An 18,610-nucleotide genomic window follows, 5' to 3' on the forward strand; every position below is an offset into this window, starting at 1 on the left:
TGTGTGTGTGTGTGTGTGTCCCTATGGGCTGTGTCTGTCCCTATAGGATCCCTATAGGTTCTATAGGATCTCTATAGGATCTATACATTGCTCTATACCTTCCAGCCGTACCCATGACGTGGTGGAGCCGCTGCTGTGCCCATAGAGCTGTGTGTGTCCCTATGGGCTGTGTCTGTCCCTATGGGCTCCCTATAGGATCTCTATAGGTTCTATATGATCCCTATAGGATTCCTATAGGATCTATATGTTCCCTATACCCTATAGCCGTACCCATGACGTGGTGGAGCCGCTGCTGTGCCCCCAGTGGTTCATGTCGTGCTCGGAGCTGGCGGCCGCAGCCGGAGCCGCCGTCAGGGGGGGGGAGCTGAGGATCCGGCCCCCCCAGCACAACAGGACCTGGTTCATATGGATGGACAATATACGGTCAGTGACCCATAGAGACACATAGAGACCATAGAGACCATAGAGACCCATAGAGACCCATAGAGCCCATAGAGAGCCATAGAGACCCATAGAGACCCATAGAGACCCATAGGGACCCATAGAGACCCTATAGAGACCCATAGAGACACATAGAGACCCATAGAAACCCATAGAGACCCATAGAGACCCATAGGGACCCATAGAGACCCATAGAAACCCCATAGAAACCCCATAGATCCCATAGAAACCCCATAGAGCCCATAGAGACCCATAGACCCCATAGAAACCCCATAGACCCCATAGAAACCCCATAGAAACCCCATAGATCCCATAGACCCCATAGAAACCCCATAGAAACCCCATAGAAACCTCATAGAGACCCTATGGATCCCATAGAAACCCCATAGAGCCCATAGAAACCCCATAGAGCCCATAGAAACCCCAGAGACCCCAGAGACCCCATAGAAACCTCAGAGACCCCATGGAGGCCCCATAGATCCCATAGAAACCCCCAAGACCCCATAGAGGCCCCATAGGTCCCATAGAAACCCCAGAGACCTCATAGATATCCCATATGACCCCATAGGGCTGCCCCACACCCCCTGACCCCATAGGGCTGCCCCACACCCCCTGACCCCATAGGGCTGCCCCACATCCCCTGACCCCATAGGGCTGCCCCATAGACCCCCTGACCCCATAGGGCTGCCCCACACCCCCTGACCCCATAGGGCTGCCCCACACCCCCTGACCCCATAGGGCTGCCCCACACCCCCTGACCCCATAGGGCTGCCCCACACCCCCTGACCCCATAGGGCTGCCCCACACCCCCTGACCCCATAGGGCTGCCCCACACCCCCCTGACCCCATAGGGCTGCCCCACATCCCACTGACCCCATAGGGCTGCCCCACATCCCCCTGACCCCATAGGGCTGCCCCACACCCCCTGACCCCATAGGGCTGCCCCACACCCCCTGACCCCATAGGGCTGCCCCACACCCCCTGACCCCATAGGGCTGCCCCACACCCCCTGACCCTATAGGGCTGCCCCACATCCCCTGACCCCATAGGGCTGCCCCACATCCCCTGACCCCATAGGGCTGCCCCATATCTCCACAGGGATTGGTGCATTTCCCGGCAGCTCTGGTGGGGTCACCGCATTCCAGCCTATCGGGTCCGCATCGATGGGGAGAGCGGAGCCCGCGGCCCCAATGGGGTGAGTGTGGGGCGGCTGTGGGGCAGCTGTGGGGCAGCTGAGGGTTGGAGTTATGGGGTTGGAGTTGTGGGGCTGTGGGGTCGCTGTGGGTCTCTCAGTGGGTCTCACTGTGTCGCTGTGGGTCTCTCCATGGGTCGCTGTGGGTCTCTCCATGGGTCGCTGTGGGTCTCTCCATGGGTCGCTGTGGGTCTCACTGTGTCGCTGTGGGTCTCACTGTGTCGCTGTGGGTCTCACTGTGTCGCTGTGGGTCTCACTGTGGGTCGCTGTGGGTCTCACTGTGTCGCTGTGGGTCTCACTGTGTCGCTGTGGGTCTCACTGTGTCGCTGTGGGTCTCACTGTGTCGCTGTGGGTCTCACTGTGTCGCTGTGGGTCTCACTGTGTCGCTGTGGGTCTCACTGTGTCGCTGTGGGTCTCACTGTGTCGCTGTGGGTCTCACTGTGGGTCTCAGTGGGTCTCACTGTGTCGCTGTGGGTCTCACTGTGTCGCTGTGGGTCTCACTGTGTCGCTGTGGGTCTCACTGTGTCGCTGTGGGTCTCAGTGGGTCACTGTGGGTCTCACTGTGTCACTGTGGGTCTCACTGTGTCGCTGTGGGTCTCACTGTGTCGCTGTGGGTCTCACTGTGTCGCTGTGGGTCTCACTGTGGGTCACTGTGGGTCTCACTGTGTCGCTGTGGGTCTCACTGGGTCGCTGTGGGTCTCACTGTGTCGCTGTGGGTCTCACTGTGGGTCACTGTGGGTCTCACTGTGTCGCTGTGGGTCTCACTGTGTCGCTGTGGGTCTCACTGTGTCGCTGTGGGTCTCACTGTGTCGCTGTGGGTCTCACTGTGTCACTGTGGGTCTCACTGTGTCGCTGTGGGTCTCACTGTGTCGCTGTGGGTCTCACTGTGTCGCTGTGGGTCTCTCAGTGGGTCTCACTGTGGGTCTCACTGTGTCGCTGTGGGTCTCAATGGGTCTCAGTGGGTCTCACTGTGTCGCTGTGGGTCTCACTGTGTCGCTGTGGGTCTCACTGTGTCGCTGTGGGTCTCACTGTGTCGCTGTGGGTCTCACTGTGTCGCTGTGGGTCTCGCTGTGTCGCTGTGGGTCTCAATGGGTCTCACTGTGTCGCTGTGGGTCTCACTGTGTCACTGTGGGTCTCACTGTGTCGCTGTGGGTCTCACTGTGTCGCTGTGGGTCTCACTGTGTCGCTGTGGGTCTCGCTGTGTCGCTGTGGGTCTCAATGGGTCTCACTGTGTCGCTGTGGGTCTCACTGTGTCACTGTGGGTCTCACTGTGTCGCTGTGGGTCTCACTGTGTCGCTGTGGGTCTCACTGTGTCGCTGTGGGTCTCACTGTGTCGCTGTGGGTCTCTCAGTGGGTCTCACTGTGGGTCTCACTGTGTCGCTGTGGGTCTCAATGGGTCTCAGTGGGTCTCACTGTGTCGCTGTGGGTCTCACTGTGTCGCTGTGGGTCTCACTGTGTCGCTGTGGGTCTCACTGTGTCGCTATGGGTCTCTCAGTGGGTCTCACTGTGTCGCTGTGGGTCTCACTGTGTCGCTGTGGGTCTCTCTGTGGGTCGCTGTGGGTCTCACTGTGTCGCTGTGGGTCTCACTGTGTCGCTGTGGGTCTCACTGTGTCGCTGTGGGTCTCACTGTGTCGCTGTGGGTCTCACTGTGTCGCTGTGGGTCTCACTGTGTCGCTGTGGGTCTCACTGTGTCGCTGTGGGTCTCACTGTGTCGCTGTGGGTCTCACTGTGTCGCTGTGGGTCTCACTGTGTCGCTGTGGGTCTCACTGTGTCACTGTGGGTCTCACTGTGTCGCTGTGGGTCTCACTGTGTCGCTGTGGGTCTCACTGTGTCGCTGTGGGTCTCACTGTGTCGCTGTGGGTCTCTCAGTGGGTCTCACTGTGGGTCTCACTGTGTCGCTGTGGGTCTCAATGGGTCTCAGTGGGTCTCACTGTGTCGCTGTGGGTCTCACTGTGTCGCTGTGGGTCTCACTGTGTCACTGTGGGTCTCACTGTGTCGCTGTGGGTCTCACTGTGTCGCTATGGGTCTCTCAGTGGGTCTCACTGTGTCGCTGTGGGTCTCACTGTGTCGCTGTGGGTCTCTCTGTGGGTCGCTGTGGGTCTCACTGTGGGTCACTGTGGGTCTCACTGTGTCGCTGTGGGTCTCACTGTGTCGCTGTGGGTCTCACTGTGTCGCTGTGGGTCTCACTGTGTCGCTGTGGGTCTCACTGTGTCGCTGTGGGTCTCACTGTATCGCTGTGGGTCTCACTGTGTCACTGTGGGTCTCACTGTGTCGCTGTGGGTCTCACTGTGTCGCTGTGGGTCTCACTGTGTCGCTGTGGGTCTCACTGTGTCGCTGTGGGTCTCACTGTGTCGCTGTGGGTCTCACTGTGTCGCTGTGGGTCTCACTGTGTCTCTATGGGTCTCACTGTGTCGCTGTGGGTCTCATTGTGTCGCTGTGGGTCTCACTGTGTCGCTGTGGGTCTCACTGTGTCGCTGTGGGTCTCACTGTGTCGCTGTGGGTCTCACTGTGTCGCTGTGGGTCTCACTGTGTCGCTGTGGGTCTCTCAGTGGGTCTCACTGTGGGTCTCACTGTGTCGCTGTGGGTCTCAATGGGTCTCAGTGGGTCTCACTGTGTCGCTGTGGGTCTCACTGTGTCGCTGTGGGTCTCACTGTGTCGCTGTGGGTCTCACTGTGTCGCTGTGGGTCTCACTGTGTCGCTGTGGGTCTCACTGTGTCGCTGTGGGTCTCACTGTGTCGCTGTGGGTCTCACTGTGTCGCTGTGGGTCTCACTGTGGGTCGCTGTGGGTCTCACTGTGGGTCTCTGTGGGTCTCACTGTGTCGCTGTGGGTCTCACTGTGTCGCTGTGGGTCTCACTGTGTCGCTGTGGGTCTCACTGTGTCGCTGTGGGTCTCACTGTGTCGCTGTGGGTCTCACTGTGTCGCTGTGGGTCTCACTGTATCGCTGTGGGTCTCACTGTGTCACTGTGGGTCTCACTGTGTCGCTGTGGGTCTCACTGTGTCGCTGTGGGTCTCACTGTGTCGCTGTGGGTCTCACTGTGTCACTGTGGGTCTCACTGTGTCGCTGTGGGTCTCACTGTGTCGCTGTGGGTCTCACTGTGTCGCTGTGGGTCTCACTGTGTCGCTGTGGGTCTCTCCATGGGTCGCTGTGGGTCTCACTGTGTCGCTGTGGGTCTCACTGTGTCGCTGTGGGTCTCACTGTATCGCTGTGGGTCTCACTGTGTCGCTGTGGGTCTCACTGTGTCGCTGTGGGTCTCTCCATGGGTCGCTGTGGGTCTCACTGGGTCTCAGTGGGTCTCACTGTGGGTCTCTCCATGGGTCGCTATGGGGCAGAGCGACCCCCATGATGACGGGCCGTGGGTCTGTGGGCGGACGGAGGAGGAGGCGCGGAACAAAGCGGCCAAAGAGTTCGGGGTGCGGCCAGAGAGCGTCCGGCTGGAGCAAGGTGTGGGGCGCTATGGGGCGCTATGGGGCGGGGGAGGCGCTATGGGGAGCTATGGGGTGGGGTACAGACTGTGGGGTGCTATGGGGTGGGGCACTATGGGGCGCTATGGGGCGCTATGGGGCGGGGGAGGCGCTATGGGGTGCTATGGGGTGGGGTACAGACTGTGGGGAGCTATGGGGTGGGGAGCTATGGGGCGCTATGGGGTGGGGGAGGCGCTATGGGGAGCTATGGGGTGGGGTACAGACTGTGGGGCGCTATGGGGCGCTATGGGGCAGGGTAGGGACTGTGGGGCGCTATGGGGCGCTATGGGGTGGGGGAGGGACTATGGGGAGCTATGGGGTGGGGTACAGACTGTGGGGCGCTATGGGGTGGGGTAGGGACCATGGGGCGCTATGGGGTGGGGTGGGGACCATGGGGTGCTATGGGGTGGGGTAGGGACTGTGGGGTGCTATGGGGTGGGGAGCTATGGGGCGCTATGGGGTGGGGGAGGCGCTATGGGGAGCTATGGGGCGGGGGAGGGACTATGGGGTGCTATGGGGTGAGGTACAGACTATGGGGCACTATGGGGTGGGGTGGGGACCATGGGGTGCTATGGGGTGGGGTAGGGACCATGGGTGCTATGGGGCGGGGTAGGGACTGTGGGGCGCTATGGGGTGGGGACCATGGGGTGCTATGGGGCGGGGTAGGGACTGTGGGGTGCTATGGGGTGGGGTGGGGAGCTATAGGGTGTTATGGGGTGGGGTGAGCTTGTGGGGCGCTATGGGTCACTTGTGGGGTTCTGTGGGTCACTTGTGGGTCACTTATGGGGCACTGTGGGTCACTTATGGGGTGCTGTGTGTCACTTATGGGTCACTTATGGGGCACTGTGTCACCTGTGGGGCACTGTGTCACTTATGGGGCGCTGTGGGTCACTTATGGGTCACTGACGTGTCACTTATGGGTCACTGACGCGTCACTTGTGGGTCACTGACGTGTCACTTGTGGGTCACTGACGTGTCACTTGTGGGTCACTGACGCGTCACTTGTGGGGCGCAGACGAGGACGTCCTGGACACGTGGTTCTCGTCGGGGCTGTTCCCGTTCTCCATCTTTGGGTGGCCGGAACAGGTGGGACATGGGGGGGGGGGTCCCTGCCCCACTGAGCCCCACTGAGCCCCACTGAGCCCCACTGCGCCCCATTGAGCCCCACTGAGCCCCACTGAGCCCCATTGAGCCCCATTGAGCCCCACTGAGCCCCACTGCGCCCCACTGAGCCCCACTGAGCCCCATTGAGCCCCACTGAGCCCCACTGAGCCCCACTGAGCCCCACTGCGCCCCACTGAGCCCCACTGAGCCCCACTGAGCCCCACTGCGCCCCACTGCGCCCCACTGAGCCCCACTGAGCCCCACTGAGCCCCACTGAGCCACCCCATTGAGAACAATGGGCCCCACTGATCCCATTGGTAACCCTGTGCCCCATTGATAACTCTGTGCCCCATTGATCCCATTGATAACTCTGTGCCCCATTGATAACTGAGCTCCATCCCATTGAACCCCATTGAATCCCATTAACCCCATATTAACCCTATAGACCGAGGACCTGTCCGTGTTCTACCTGGGGTCCCATAGGATCCCATTAAACCCCATTAAATCCCATTGATCCCATATTAACCCCATTAAATCCCATAGACCAAGGACCTGTCCGTGTTCTACCCGGGGTCCCATTAATCCCATTGATCCCATATTAACCCCATTGATCCCATATTAACCCCATTAAATCCCATTAACCCCATATTAACCCTATAGACAGAAGACCTGTCCGTGTTCTACCCGGGGTCCCATTGATCCCATTGATCCCATATTAACCCCATTAACCCCATTGACCCTATAGACCGAGGACCTGTCCGTGTTCTACCCGGGGTCCCATTAAATCCCATTAAATCCCATTGATCCCATATTAACCCCATTAAATCCCATAGACGGAGGACCTGTCCGTGTTCTACCCGGGGTCCCATTGATCCCATTGACCCCATTGACCCCATAGGATCCCATTAAATCCCATTGATCCCATATTAAATCCCATTAAATCCCATATTAACCCCATAGACAGAAGACCTGTCCGTGTTCTACCCGGGGTCCCATTGACCCCATAGGATCCCATTAAACCCCATTAAATCCCATTAAATCCCATTAACCCCATTGATCCCTATAGACAGAAGACCTGTCCGTGTTCTACCCGGGGTCCCATTGATCCCATTGACCCCATTAAATCCCATTAAATCCCATTGATCCCATATTAACCCCATTAACCCCATTGATCCCTATAGACGGAGGATCTCTCTGTGTTCTACCCGGGCTCTTTGCTGGAGACGGGCCACGACATCCTGTTCTTCTGGGTGGCCCGGATGGTGATGCTGGCGCTGGCACTGACCGGGAAACTGCCATTCAAGGAGGTGAGAAATGGGGCGAAATCAGGGGAAATTGGGCAAAATTGGGGTAAAATTGGGTAAAATGGGAAACTGCCCTTCAAGGAGGTGGGAAATGGGGGGAAATAGGGGGAAATTGGGCAAAATTGGGTAAAATGGGGGAATATGGGAAACTGCCCTTTAGAGAGGTGGGAAATGGGGCGAAATAGGGGAAAATGGGGGAATATGGGGGGATATGGGGAGATATGGGGGGTTAAATGGGATTAAATGGGGGAATATGGGGGTAAATGAGGTTTTTTACCCCATTTCCCCCCTTTTTCCTCCCCATTTCCCCATGATTTACCCCCTTTTTTCCCCCATTTTCCCCCAATTTCCCCCTTTTTTACCCCATTTCTCCCCCATCTCCCCCATTTCCCCCCCTTTCACCTCCTTTTTCCCCCATTTCCCCCCATTTCCCCTTTTCACCCCATTTTCCCCCTTATTTACCCCCATTTCCCCATTATTTACCCCCTTTTTCCACCCCTTCTCCCCCATTTCCCCCTTTTTTACCTCATTTTTCCCCAATTTCCCCCATCTTTCCCCCCTTTTTCCCTCATTTTCCCCCTTTTTACCCCATTTTCCCCCAATTTCCCCTCTTTTTCCCCATTATTTACCCCCATTTTCCCCCCATTTCCCCCTTTTTACCTCATTTTTTCCCCCATTTCCCCCTTTTTTACCTCATTTTTTCCCCTATTTACCCCCATTTTCCCCCCATTTCCCCCTTATTTCCCCATTATCCCCCATTATCCCCCATTTCCCCCCCCTTTCCAGGTGTACCTTCACGCCATCGTCCGCGACGCCCACGGGCGTAAGATGAGCAAATCGCTGGGGAACGTCATCGACCCCCTGGACGTTATCGAGGGCATCAGCCTCAAGGTGCTCATTAATACATGCTAACTACATGTTAATTACATGTTAATTACATGCTAATTACATGCTAATTACATGGGGATTCATTAATTAGATGGTAGGTTATTAATTATATGGGGGGTTATTATATGGGTCATCGAGGGCATCAGCCTCAAGGTGCTAGTTAATACATGTTAATTACATGCTAATTACATGTTAATTACATGGGGATTCATTAATTAGATGGTAGGTTATTTATTATATGGGTTATCGAGGGCATCAGCCTCAAGGTGCTCATTACATGTTAATTAGATGCTAATTACATGTTAATTACATGGGGATTCATTAATTAGATGGTAGGTTATTAATTATATGGGGGGTTATTATATGGGTTATTGAGGGCATCAGCCTCAAGGTGCTAATTAATACATGTTAATTACATGTTAATTAGATGCTAATTAGATGGGGATTCATTAATTAGATGGGGGTATTAATTATATGGGGGGGTATTAATTATATTGGGGTCATTGAGGGCATCTGCCTAAAGGTATTAATTAGATGTTAATTAGATGGGGGGATTAATTAGATGGGGATATTAATTATATGGGGGGGGTTATTAATTATATGGGGGGGTTATTATATATGGGGGGTATTAATTATATGGGGGGTATTAATTATATATGGGGCTATGGGATGTGTGGGGCGATGGGGGGCTGTGGGATGTGTGGGGTGATATGGGGTGATATGGGTATATATGGGGCAGTGGGGTTATGGGATGTGTGGGGCAATGGGGGCCGTATGGGGCTGTGGGGCTGTGGGATGTGTGGGGTGATATGGGGCAGTGGGGCTATGGGATGTGTGGGGCGATGTGGGGCAATGTGGGGTGATGTGGGGCTGTGTGGTCGCTATGGGGCTGACGTGGGGCGCTGTGTCCCCCCCCCAGGGTCTCCACCAGCAGCTGCTGAACAGTAACTTGGACCCCGCGGAGCTGGAGCGAGCACGGGAAGGACAGGTGTGGGGCTGGGACCCACATGTGTGGGGTGGGACCCCGATATATGGGGCTGGGACCCACATGTGTGGGGTGATACCCCGATATATGGGGCTGGGACCCACATGTGTGGGGTGGGACCCCGATATGTGGGGCTGGGACCCACATGTGTGGGGTGGGACCCCGATATGTGGGGCTGGGACCCACATGTGTGGGGTGGGACCCCGATATATGGGGCTGGGACCCACATGTGTGGGGCGGGACCCCGATATATGGGGCTGGGACCCACATGTGTGGGGTGGGACCCTGATATATGGGGCTGGGACCCACATGTGTGGGGTGGGACCCTGATATATGGGGCTGGGACCCACATGTGTGGGGTGGGACCCCGATATATGGGGCTGGGACCCACATGTGTGGGGTGGGACCCCGATATATGGGGCTGGGACCCACATGTGTGGGGTGGGACCCCGATATATGGGGCTGGGACCCACATGTGTGGGGTGGGACCCTGATATATGGGGCTGGGACCCACATGTGTGGGGTGGGACCCTGATATATGGGGCTGGGACCCACATGTGTGGGGTGGGACCCCTATAGATGGGCTGAGACCCCCATATGTGGGGCTGAGACCCCCAGGTGTGGGGCTGACCCCCATATGTGGGGCTGAGACCCCCGTCCCTTTTTTCTGCCCCATAGAAACGCGATTTCCCCAATGGGATCCCGGAGTGCGGCACCGACGCGCTGCGCTTCGCCCTCTGCGCATACACGGCTCAGGGTGAGGCCCCACGGCTGCCCCATAAGTGCCTCATAGCTGCCCTATAGCTGCCCCATAGCTGCCCCATAAGTGCCCTATAGCTGCCCCATAAGTGCCCTATAGCTGCCCTATAGCTGCCCTATAAGTGCCCTATAGCTGCCCCATAAGTGCCCTATAGCTGCCCCATAGCTGCCCTATAGCTGTCCCATAGCTGCCCCATAGCTGCCACATAAGTGCCCCATAGCTGCCCCTTAAGTGCCCTATAGCTGCCCCATAGCTGCCCTATAAGTGCCCTATAGCTGCCCCATAGCTGCCCTATAGCTGTCCCATAGCTGCCCCATAAGTGCCCTATAGCTGCCCCATAAGTGCCTCATTACTGCCCCATAGCTGCCCCATATATGCCCCACATTGCCCCAAATCCACCCCAATTCCTCCCAAATCCACCCCAGATCCCCCCCTATCTGCCCCACAGTGCCCCATAGCTGCCCTATAGCTGCCCCGCAGTGCCCCCTATCTGCCCCACAGTGCCCCATAGCTGCCCCACATTGCCCCCTATCTGCCCCACAGTGCCCCATAGCTGCCCTATAGCTGCCCCACATTGCCCCCTATCTGCCCCACAGTGCCCCATAGCTGCCCCATAACTGCCCCATAAGTGCCCCATAGCTGCCCCATAACTGCCCCCTATCTGCCCCACATCCCCCCCATGTGGTCTCTCCCCACAGGCCGCGACATCAACCTGGACGTGGGGCGAGTTTTGGGGTATCGTCATTTCTGCAACAAAGTTTGGAACGGGGCGAGATTCATCCTCAGGGCCCTGGGACCCCAATACAGCCCACCCCATAACATGGAGGTGTGGGGCGGGATGTGGGGCTGGGAGCGTCCCTATGGGGCTGGGAGGGTCCCTATGGGGGTGGGAGGGTCCTTATGGGGCTGGGAGGGTCCTTATGGGGTTGGGAGGGTCCCTATGGGGCTGGGAGGGTCCTTATGGGGCTGGGAGGGTCCTTATGGGGCTGGGAGGGTCCTTATGGGGCTGGGAGCGTCCCTATGGGGCTGGGAGGGTCCCTATGGGGCTGGGAGGGTCCTTATGGGGCTGGGAGCGTCCTTATGGGGTTGGGAGGGTCCTTATGGGGCTGGGAGCGTCCCTATGGGGCTGGGAGGGTCCTTATGGGGTTGGGAGCGTCCCTATGGGGCTGGGAGGGTCCCTATGGGGCTGGGAGGGTCCTTATGGGGCTGGGAGCGTCCTTATGGGGCTGGGAGGGTCCCTATGGGGCTGGGAGGGTCCCTATGGGGCTGGGAGGGTCCCTATGGGGCTGGGAGGGTCCTTATGGGGCTGGGAGGGTCCTTATGGGGCTGGGAGGGTCCCTATGGGGCTGGGAGGGTCCTTATGGGGTTGGGAGGGTCCTTATAGGGCTGGGAGGGTCCCTATGGGGCTGGGAGGGTCCCTATGGGGCTGGGAGGGTCCTTATGGGGCTGGGAGGGTCCTTATGGGGCTGGGAGGGTCCCTATGGGGCTGGGAGGGTCCTTATGGGGTTGGGAGGGTCCTTATAGGGCTGGGAGGGTCCCTATGGGGCTGGGAGGGTCCTTATGGGGCTGGGAGGGTCCTTATGGGGCTGGGAGGGTCTCTATGGGGCTGGGCTCTCTCTATGGGGCAGAGCTGTCCCTATAGGTCTCTCTCTTTCAGGTCCGTGGCCATATAGGGATAGCTGGGCTGTGTCTTGTTGTTATAGGGCTGATCTCTATGGGGCTGAGCTGTCCCTATGGGTCTCTCTATGTGTCTCTATGGGTCTCTATGGGGCAGATATGGGTCTCTATGGGGCAGGTCTCTCTGTTGTAGGTCCGTGGCCATATGGGCATTGCTGACCGGTGGATCCGCAGCCGTTTAAGTCGGGCCGTTTCCTGTTGTTCGGCCGCGTTGAGTCGCTTCGATTTCCCGGCCGCCACATCGGCCATTCACGGGTTATGGCTGTACGACCTGTGTGATGTGTATCTGGTGAGTTATATGGGGTCTATGGGGTGTTATATGGGGATATATGGGGTTATATGGGATATATGGGGTGTTACATGGGTTATATGGGGTTATATGGGATATATGGGGTTATATGGGGTTATATGGGATATATGGGGTTATATGGGGTGTTTCACGTCGGCCATTCACGGACTGTGGCTCTATGACCTGTGTGATGTGTATCTGGTGAGTTATATATGGGATATATGGGGATATATGGGATATATGGGGTGTTATATGGGGTTATATATGGGATATATGGGGTGTTATATGGGATATGTGGGGTTATATGGGGTGTTATATGGGATATATGGGGTTATATATGGGATATGTGGGGTTATATATGGGATATATGGGGTTATATGGGGTTATATATGGGATATATGGGGCTATATATGGGATATATGGGGTTATATATGGGATATGTGGGGTTATATATGGGTTATATGGGGTTATATGGGGTTATATATGGGATATATGGGGTTATATGGGGATATATGGGGTTATATATGGGATATATGGGGTTATATGGGGTTATATATGGGATATATGGGGTTATATGGGGATATATGGGGTTATATATGGGATATATGGGGTTATATATGGGATATATGGGGTTATATGGGGTTATATATGGGATATATGGGGTTATATGGGGATATATGGGGTTATATATGGGATATATGGGGTTATATATGGGATATATGGGGTTATATGGGGTTATATATGGGATATATGGGGTTATATGGGGATATATGGGGTTATATATGGGATATATGGGGTTATATGGGGTGTTTCACGTCGGCCATTCACGGACTGTGGCTGTATGACCTGTGTGATGTGTATCTGGTGAGTTATATATGGGATATATGGGGATATATGGGATATATGGGGTGTTATATGGGATATATGGGGTTATATATGGGATATATGGGGTTATATGGGGTTATATATGGGGATATGTGGGGTTATATGGGGTTATATGTGATTATATGGGGCTCTATGGGGTTATATATGGGGATATGTGGGGTTATATGGGGATATATGGGGTTATATATGGGATATATGGGGTTATATGGGGTTATATGGGGCTCTGTGGGGTTTTATAGGGTTCTATGGGGCTGTGGGGTTCTATAGGGCGCTATGGGGCTCTATGGGGTGTTATAGGGTTCTATGTCCATATACACGTACCTTTACCCCATAGGAATGTGTGAAGCCGGTGCTGTCCCGCGCAGCCGCGTGTGGGGCTGCAGCCGCCCCCCAACCCCAGGAGGAGGAGCCGGACCCCCCCCATAATGAGCCAGACGCCCCCCATAACAATGAGCCGGACCCCCCCCATGATGACGATGATGATGATGATGAAGGTGGGGATGCCGTGGGGCGGCTGCGTGCGGTGCAGGACGTGCTGCATTGCTGCATGGAGGGGGGGCTGCGGCTCCTGGCCCCATTTATGCCCTTCGTCACCGAGGAGCTTTGGCAGCGGCTGCCCCACGACCCCCCTGCGCCCCCCAGCCTCTGTGTGTGCCCATATCCACAGCCTGAAGTGGTGAGATGTGGGGAGATATGGGGGGATATAGGGGGAGATATGGGGGTATAGGGGGATATAGGGGGAGATAGGGGGATATAGGGGGTATATAGGGGGAGATATGGGGATATAGGGGGGATATGGGGATATAGGGGGGAGATATGGGGATATAGGGGGATATAAGGGGAGATATGGGGATATGGGGGGGATATAGGGGGAGATATGGGGGTATAGGGGGGACATAAGGGGAGATATGGGGGTATAGGGGGGATATATGGGGATATAGGGGGATATAGGGGGAGATATGGGGATATAGGGGGAGATATGGGGGTATAGGGGGGATATAGGGGGAGATATGGGGATATAGGGGGGATATAGGGGGAGATAGGGGGATATAGGGGGAGATATGGGGATATAGGGGGGATATAGGGGGAGATATGGGGATATAGGGGGAGATATGGGGATATAGGGGGGATATAGGGGGAGATAGGGGGATATAGGGGGAGATATGGGGATATAGGGGGGATATAGGGGGAGATATGGGGATATAGGGGGAGATATGGGGGGATATAGGGGGAGATAGGGGGAGATATGGGGATATAGGGAGGATATAGGGGGAGATAGGGGGATATAGGGGGGAGATATGGGGATATAGGGGGAGATAGGGGGAGATATGGGGGTATAGGGGGGATATAGGGGGAGATATGGGAATATAGGGGGAGATATGGGGATATAGGGGGAGATATGGGGATATAGGGGGGATATAGGGGGAGATATGGGGATATAGGGGGAGATATGGGGATATAGGGGGGATATAGGGGGAGATATGGGGATATAGGGGGGAGATATGGGGATATAGGGGGGATATAGGGGGGAGATATGGGGATATAGGGGGGTATAGGGGGAGATATGGGGATATAGGGGGGAAATATGGGGATATAGGGGGGGAAATGGGGGTATGGGGGGGAGAAATAGGGGTCTAAGGGGGGAGATGGGGGGGTCAGGGGGGAGAAATGGGGTCTGGGGGGGAGGTAGGGGACAGAAATGGGGTCTGGGGTTGATCTGTGGGTCTGGGGGGTCTCTGTGGGCCTGGATGGCTCTCTATGGGGTGGGGGGGGTCTCTATGGGTCTGGGGGGTCTCTATGGGTCTCTATGGGTCTGTGTGGGTCTCTATGGGTCTGTGTGGGTCTCTACGGGTCTCTATGGGTCTGTGTGGGTCTCTATGGGTCTCTATGGGTCTGGGGTCCCCACTGACCCCCTTTTCCCGCCCCATAGTTCTGCTGGGAGGACCCGGAGCTGGAGAACACGATGGAGTTTGTGCTGAGCATCGTGAGGGCACTGAGGGGGCTGAGGGCGGAGCACGGGCTGACCAGCAGCAGACCCCCATGTGAGGATGTGGGGGGATGTGGGGGGGATGTGGGGGGATATGGGGATATAGGGGGGATATGGGGGGGATATAGGGGGATGTGGGAGGAGATGGGGGGGATATGGGGGGATATGGGCTGAGGGCGGAGCACGGGCTGACCACCAGCAGACCCCCATGTGAGGATGTGGGGGGGATGTGGGGGGAATGGGGGGAAATGGGGGGAAATAGGGGGGATATAGGGGAGAATGGGGGGGGGTCCTGGGTTGGGAGGTGGTTCCTACAGGCTCAATGGGGCTGGGGGGGTCTCCCACTGATGCCCCCATTGCCCCCATTGTCCCTATGGGGCTCTATGGGGCTCTATGGGGTCTCCCTGCTGCCCCCATTGTCCCTATGGGGCTCTATGGGGCTCTGTGGGGCTCTATGGGTCCCCCTGCTGCCCCCATTGTCCCTATGGGGCTCTATGGGGCTCTATGGGGTCTCCCTGCTGCCCCCATTGTCCCTATGGGGCTCTATGGGGCTCTGTGGGGCTCTATGGGTCCCCCTGCTGCCCCCATTGTCCCTATGGGGCTCTATGGGGCTCTATGGGGTCTCCCTGCTGCCCCCATTGTCCCTATGGGGCTCTATGGGGCTCTGTGGGGCTCTATGGGTCCCCCTGCTGCCCCCATTGTCCCTATGGGGCTCTATGGGGCTCTATGGGGTCTCCCTGCTGCCCCCATTGTCCCTATGGGGCTCTATGGGTCTCTATGGGGCTCTATGTGGCTCTATGGGTCCCCCTGACCCCCCGCTGCCCCCAGGTTTCCTGCAGTGCCCCGACCCCTCGTGGGCGTCTCGTGCCTGTCGCTGCCGGCCCCACATTCGCACGTTGGCGTCGGTCGGGGCCGTCACCGTCCTCGGGGGGGGGGACAACGAGGCCGAGCCCCCCCCGGGCTGCGCCGTGGCCGTGGCCTCCGAGCACTGCACCGTGCATCTGGGGCTGAAGGTGAGGGGGATATGGGGGGATATAGGGGGGATATAGGGGGATATGGGGCCTCCGAGCACTGCACTGTGCATCTGGGGCTGAAGGTGAGGGGATGTGGGGGGATATGGGGGGATATGGGAGGATATGGGGGGGATATAGGGGGATATGGGGCCTCTGAGCACTGCACTGTGCATCTGGGGCTGAAGGTGAGGGGGATATGGGGGGGATATGGGGGGATATAGGGGGATATGGGGCCTCCGAGCACTGCACTGTGCATCTGGGGCTGAAGGTGAGGAGATGTGGGGGGATATGGGGTGGGATGGGGGGATATGGGGGGATATAGGGGGATATGGGGTGGAATAAGAGGATATGGGGGGATATGGGGCCTCTGAGCACTGCACAGCCCATCTGGTGCTAAAGGTGAGGGGGGATATGGGGGGATGTGGGGTGGGATGGGGGGATATGGGGCGGGATGGGGGGATATAGGGGGGATATGGGGCCTCCGAGCACTGCACCATGCATCTGGGGCTGAAGGTGGGGGGATATGGGGGGATATAGGGGGATATGGGGCGGGATATGGGGGGATATGGGGCCTCCGAGCACTGCACTGTGCATCTGGGGCTGAAGGTGAGGGGGGATATGGGGCGATATGGGGGGATATGGGGGGATATAGGGGGATATGGGGGGATATAGGGGGATATGGGGGGATATGGGGCCTCCGAGCACTGCACTGTGCATCTGGGGCTGAAGGTGAGGAGATGTGGGGGGATATGGGGCAGAATAAGGGGATATGGGGGGGATATGGGGCCTCCGAGCACTGCACTGTACATCTGGGGCTGAAGGTGAGGGGGATATGGGGGGATATGGGGAGATATAGGGGGGATATGGGGGGGATATGGGGGGATATAGGGGGATATGGGGGGGATATGGGGGGATATAGGGGGATATGGGGCCTCCGAGCACTGCACTGTGCATCTGGGGCTGAAGGTGAGGGGGATATGGGGGGATATGGGGAGATATAGGGGGGATATGGGGGGGATATGGGGGGATATAGGGGGATATGGGGGGGATATGGGGGGATATAGGGGGATATGGGGCCTCCGAGCACTGCACTGTGCATCTGGGGCTGAAGGTGAGGGGGATATGGGGGGATATAGGGGGGATATAGGGGGATATGGGGGGATATGGGGCCTCCGAGCACTGCACTGTACATCTGGGGCTGAAGGTGAGGAGATGTGGGGGGATATGGGGAGATATAGGGGGATATGGGGGGGATATAGGGGGATATGGGGCGGGATGGGGGGATATGGGGTGGGATGGGGGGATATGGGGCCTCCGAGCACTGCACCGTGCATCTGGGGCTGAAGGTGGAGGGGGATAGGGGGGGATATGGGGCGGGATGGGGGGCAGAATAAGGGGATATGGGGGGATATGGGGGGGATATAGGGGGATATGGGGTGATATGGGGCAGGATGGGGGGATATGGGGAGGGATGGGGACGGTGAATGGAGGGATGTGGGGGGGGGCTTGTTGGGTGAGGGCTCTCTGTGGGGCTGACCCACAGCTGGGGGGCTGTCTATGGGGCTGACCCCTGGTGGGGGGGCTGTCTGTCTATTGTCTGTCTATGGGGCTGACCCCCCTGTGCCCCACAGGGTCTGATCGACCCCCCCCGGGAGCTGGCCCGACTTGGGGGGCGGCGCGAGGAGCTGCAGCGACAGCGGGACCGACTGCGGGACAGGATGGAGGCACAGGGCTACGGGGACAAGGTGCCCCACAGCGTCAGGGAGGCTGATGCCACCAAGGTAGGGGGGAATGGGGGGGTGTGGGGATGGAAATGGGGCAGGAAATGGGGCAGGAAATGGGGCGGGGGGGAAAGGGGGGTGGGAAATGGGGGGAAACGGGGGGCGTGGGGGGCAGGAAATGGGGCAGGGGGGAAAAGGGGGTGGGAAATGGGGGGAAGGAGGGGATATGGGGGGCAGGAAATGGGGTGGGGGGGCAAAAGGGGGGTGGGAAATGGGGGGCAGGAAGTGGGGTGGGGGGGATGTGGGGCAGGAAATGGGGCAGGGGGCAAAAGGGGGGTGGGAAATGGGGGGTAGGAAATGGGGCAGGGGGGATGTGGGGCAGGAAATGGGATGGGGGGGCAAAAGGGGTGGGAAATGGAGGGAAGGGGGGCAGGAAATGGGGCAGGGAGGAATGTATCTATTAATATTAATGAGGGCGGCACCTATTAATATTAATGAGGGGGCGTGGCTTCCCTCTGTCCCCGCCCCCAGCTGGCGCAGGCGGAGGCGGAGCTTCGCAAGGTGGACGAGGCGCTGCAGCGCGTGCGCGGGATGCTCTGAGCCAATCACAACGCGGCGCCGGGAAGCTCCGACCAATAAAAACGCGGCGCCGGGATGTTCTGACCAATAAAAACGTAGCGTGCAGGATGCTCTCAGCCAATAGAAACGCGGTGCCGCCTGCAGGGGGCGTGGTCTCAAAATGGGACGTGTCTTGGGGGCGGCGGGAAGGGGTGTCCTTATATGGAAATGAGGGCGGGAATTATGCCCTTATATGGAAATAGGGGCGGGAAATGGTGTCCTTATATGGAAATGGAGGCAGTAATGATGACCTTATATGGGAATAGAGGCGAGGCCCAAGTGG

The 18,610-nt window shown here is 57.5% G+C and overlaps 1 protein-coding gene across 9 annotated transcripts in view; it reads left to right on the forward strand.

The window, feature by feature from the left end:
• The window catches only part of LOC107307126 (valine--tRNA ligase-like), a 37,016-nt gene extending 18,628 nt beyond the window's left edge, over positions 1 to 18,388 (forward strand). For 6 of the 9 annotated variants that reach the window (XM_085531630.1, XM_085531633.1, XM_085531631.1 and 3 more), the window contains 15 exons: positions 265 to 423; positions 1,540 to 1,636; positions 4,965 to 5,076; positions 6,112 to 6,182; positions 7,382 to 7,507; positions 8,291 to 8,395; positions 9,312 to 9,380; positions 10,056 to 10,134; positions 10,836 to 10,963; positions 11,948 to 12,103; positions 13,323 to 13,664; positions 14,919 to 15,030; positions 15,804 to 15,988; positions 17,620 to 17,769; positions 18,241 to 18,388. In XM_085531630.1, the coding sequence (XP_085387756.1) occupies positions 265 to 423; positions 1,540 to 1,636; positions 4,965 to 5,076; positions 6,112 to 6,182; positions 7,382 to 7,507; positions 8,291 to 8,395; positions 9,312 to 9,380; positions 10,056 to 10,134; positions 10,836 to 10,963; positions 11,948 to 12,103; positions 13,323 to 13,664; positions 14,919 to 15,030; positions 15,804 to 15,988; positions 17,620 to 17,769; positions 18,241 to 18,309 (1,960 nt within the window). In that variant the 3' untranslated portion in view covers positions 18,310 to 18,388. Of the gene's footprint in view, positions 1 to 264; positions 424 to 1,539; positions 1,637 to 4,964; positions 5,077 to 6,111; positions 6,183 to 7,160; positions 7,176 to 7,266; positions 7,282 to 7,381; positions 7,508 to 8,290; positions 8,396 to 9,311; positions 9,381 to 10,055; positions 10,135 to 10,835; positions 10,964 to 11,947; positions 12,104 to 12,252; positions 12,305 to 13,322; positions 13,665 to 14,918; positions 15,031 to 15,803; positions 15,989 to 17,619; positions 17,770 to 18,240 lie in introns of all 9 variants that reach the window. The other 3 variants (XM_085531634.1, XM_085531632.1, XM_085531635.1) reach the window with 3 other exon arrangements.
• Positions 18,389 to 18,610: the final 222 nt, after the last annotated feature.

This window comes from Coturnix japonica, unplaced genomic scaffold (assembly GCF_054131305.1).
Source record: "Coturnix japonica strain WE unplaced genomic scaffold, WE-NBRP24 Scf043, whole genome shotgun sequence".
Taxonomy (NCBI): Eukaryota; Metazoa; Chordata; class Aves; order Galliformes; family Phasianidae; genus Coturnix; species Coturnix japonica.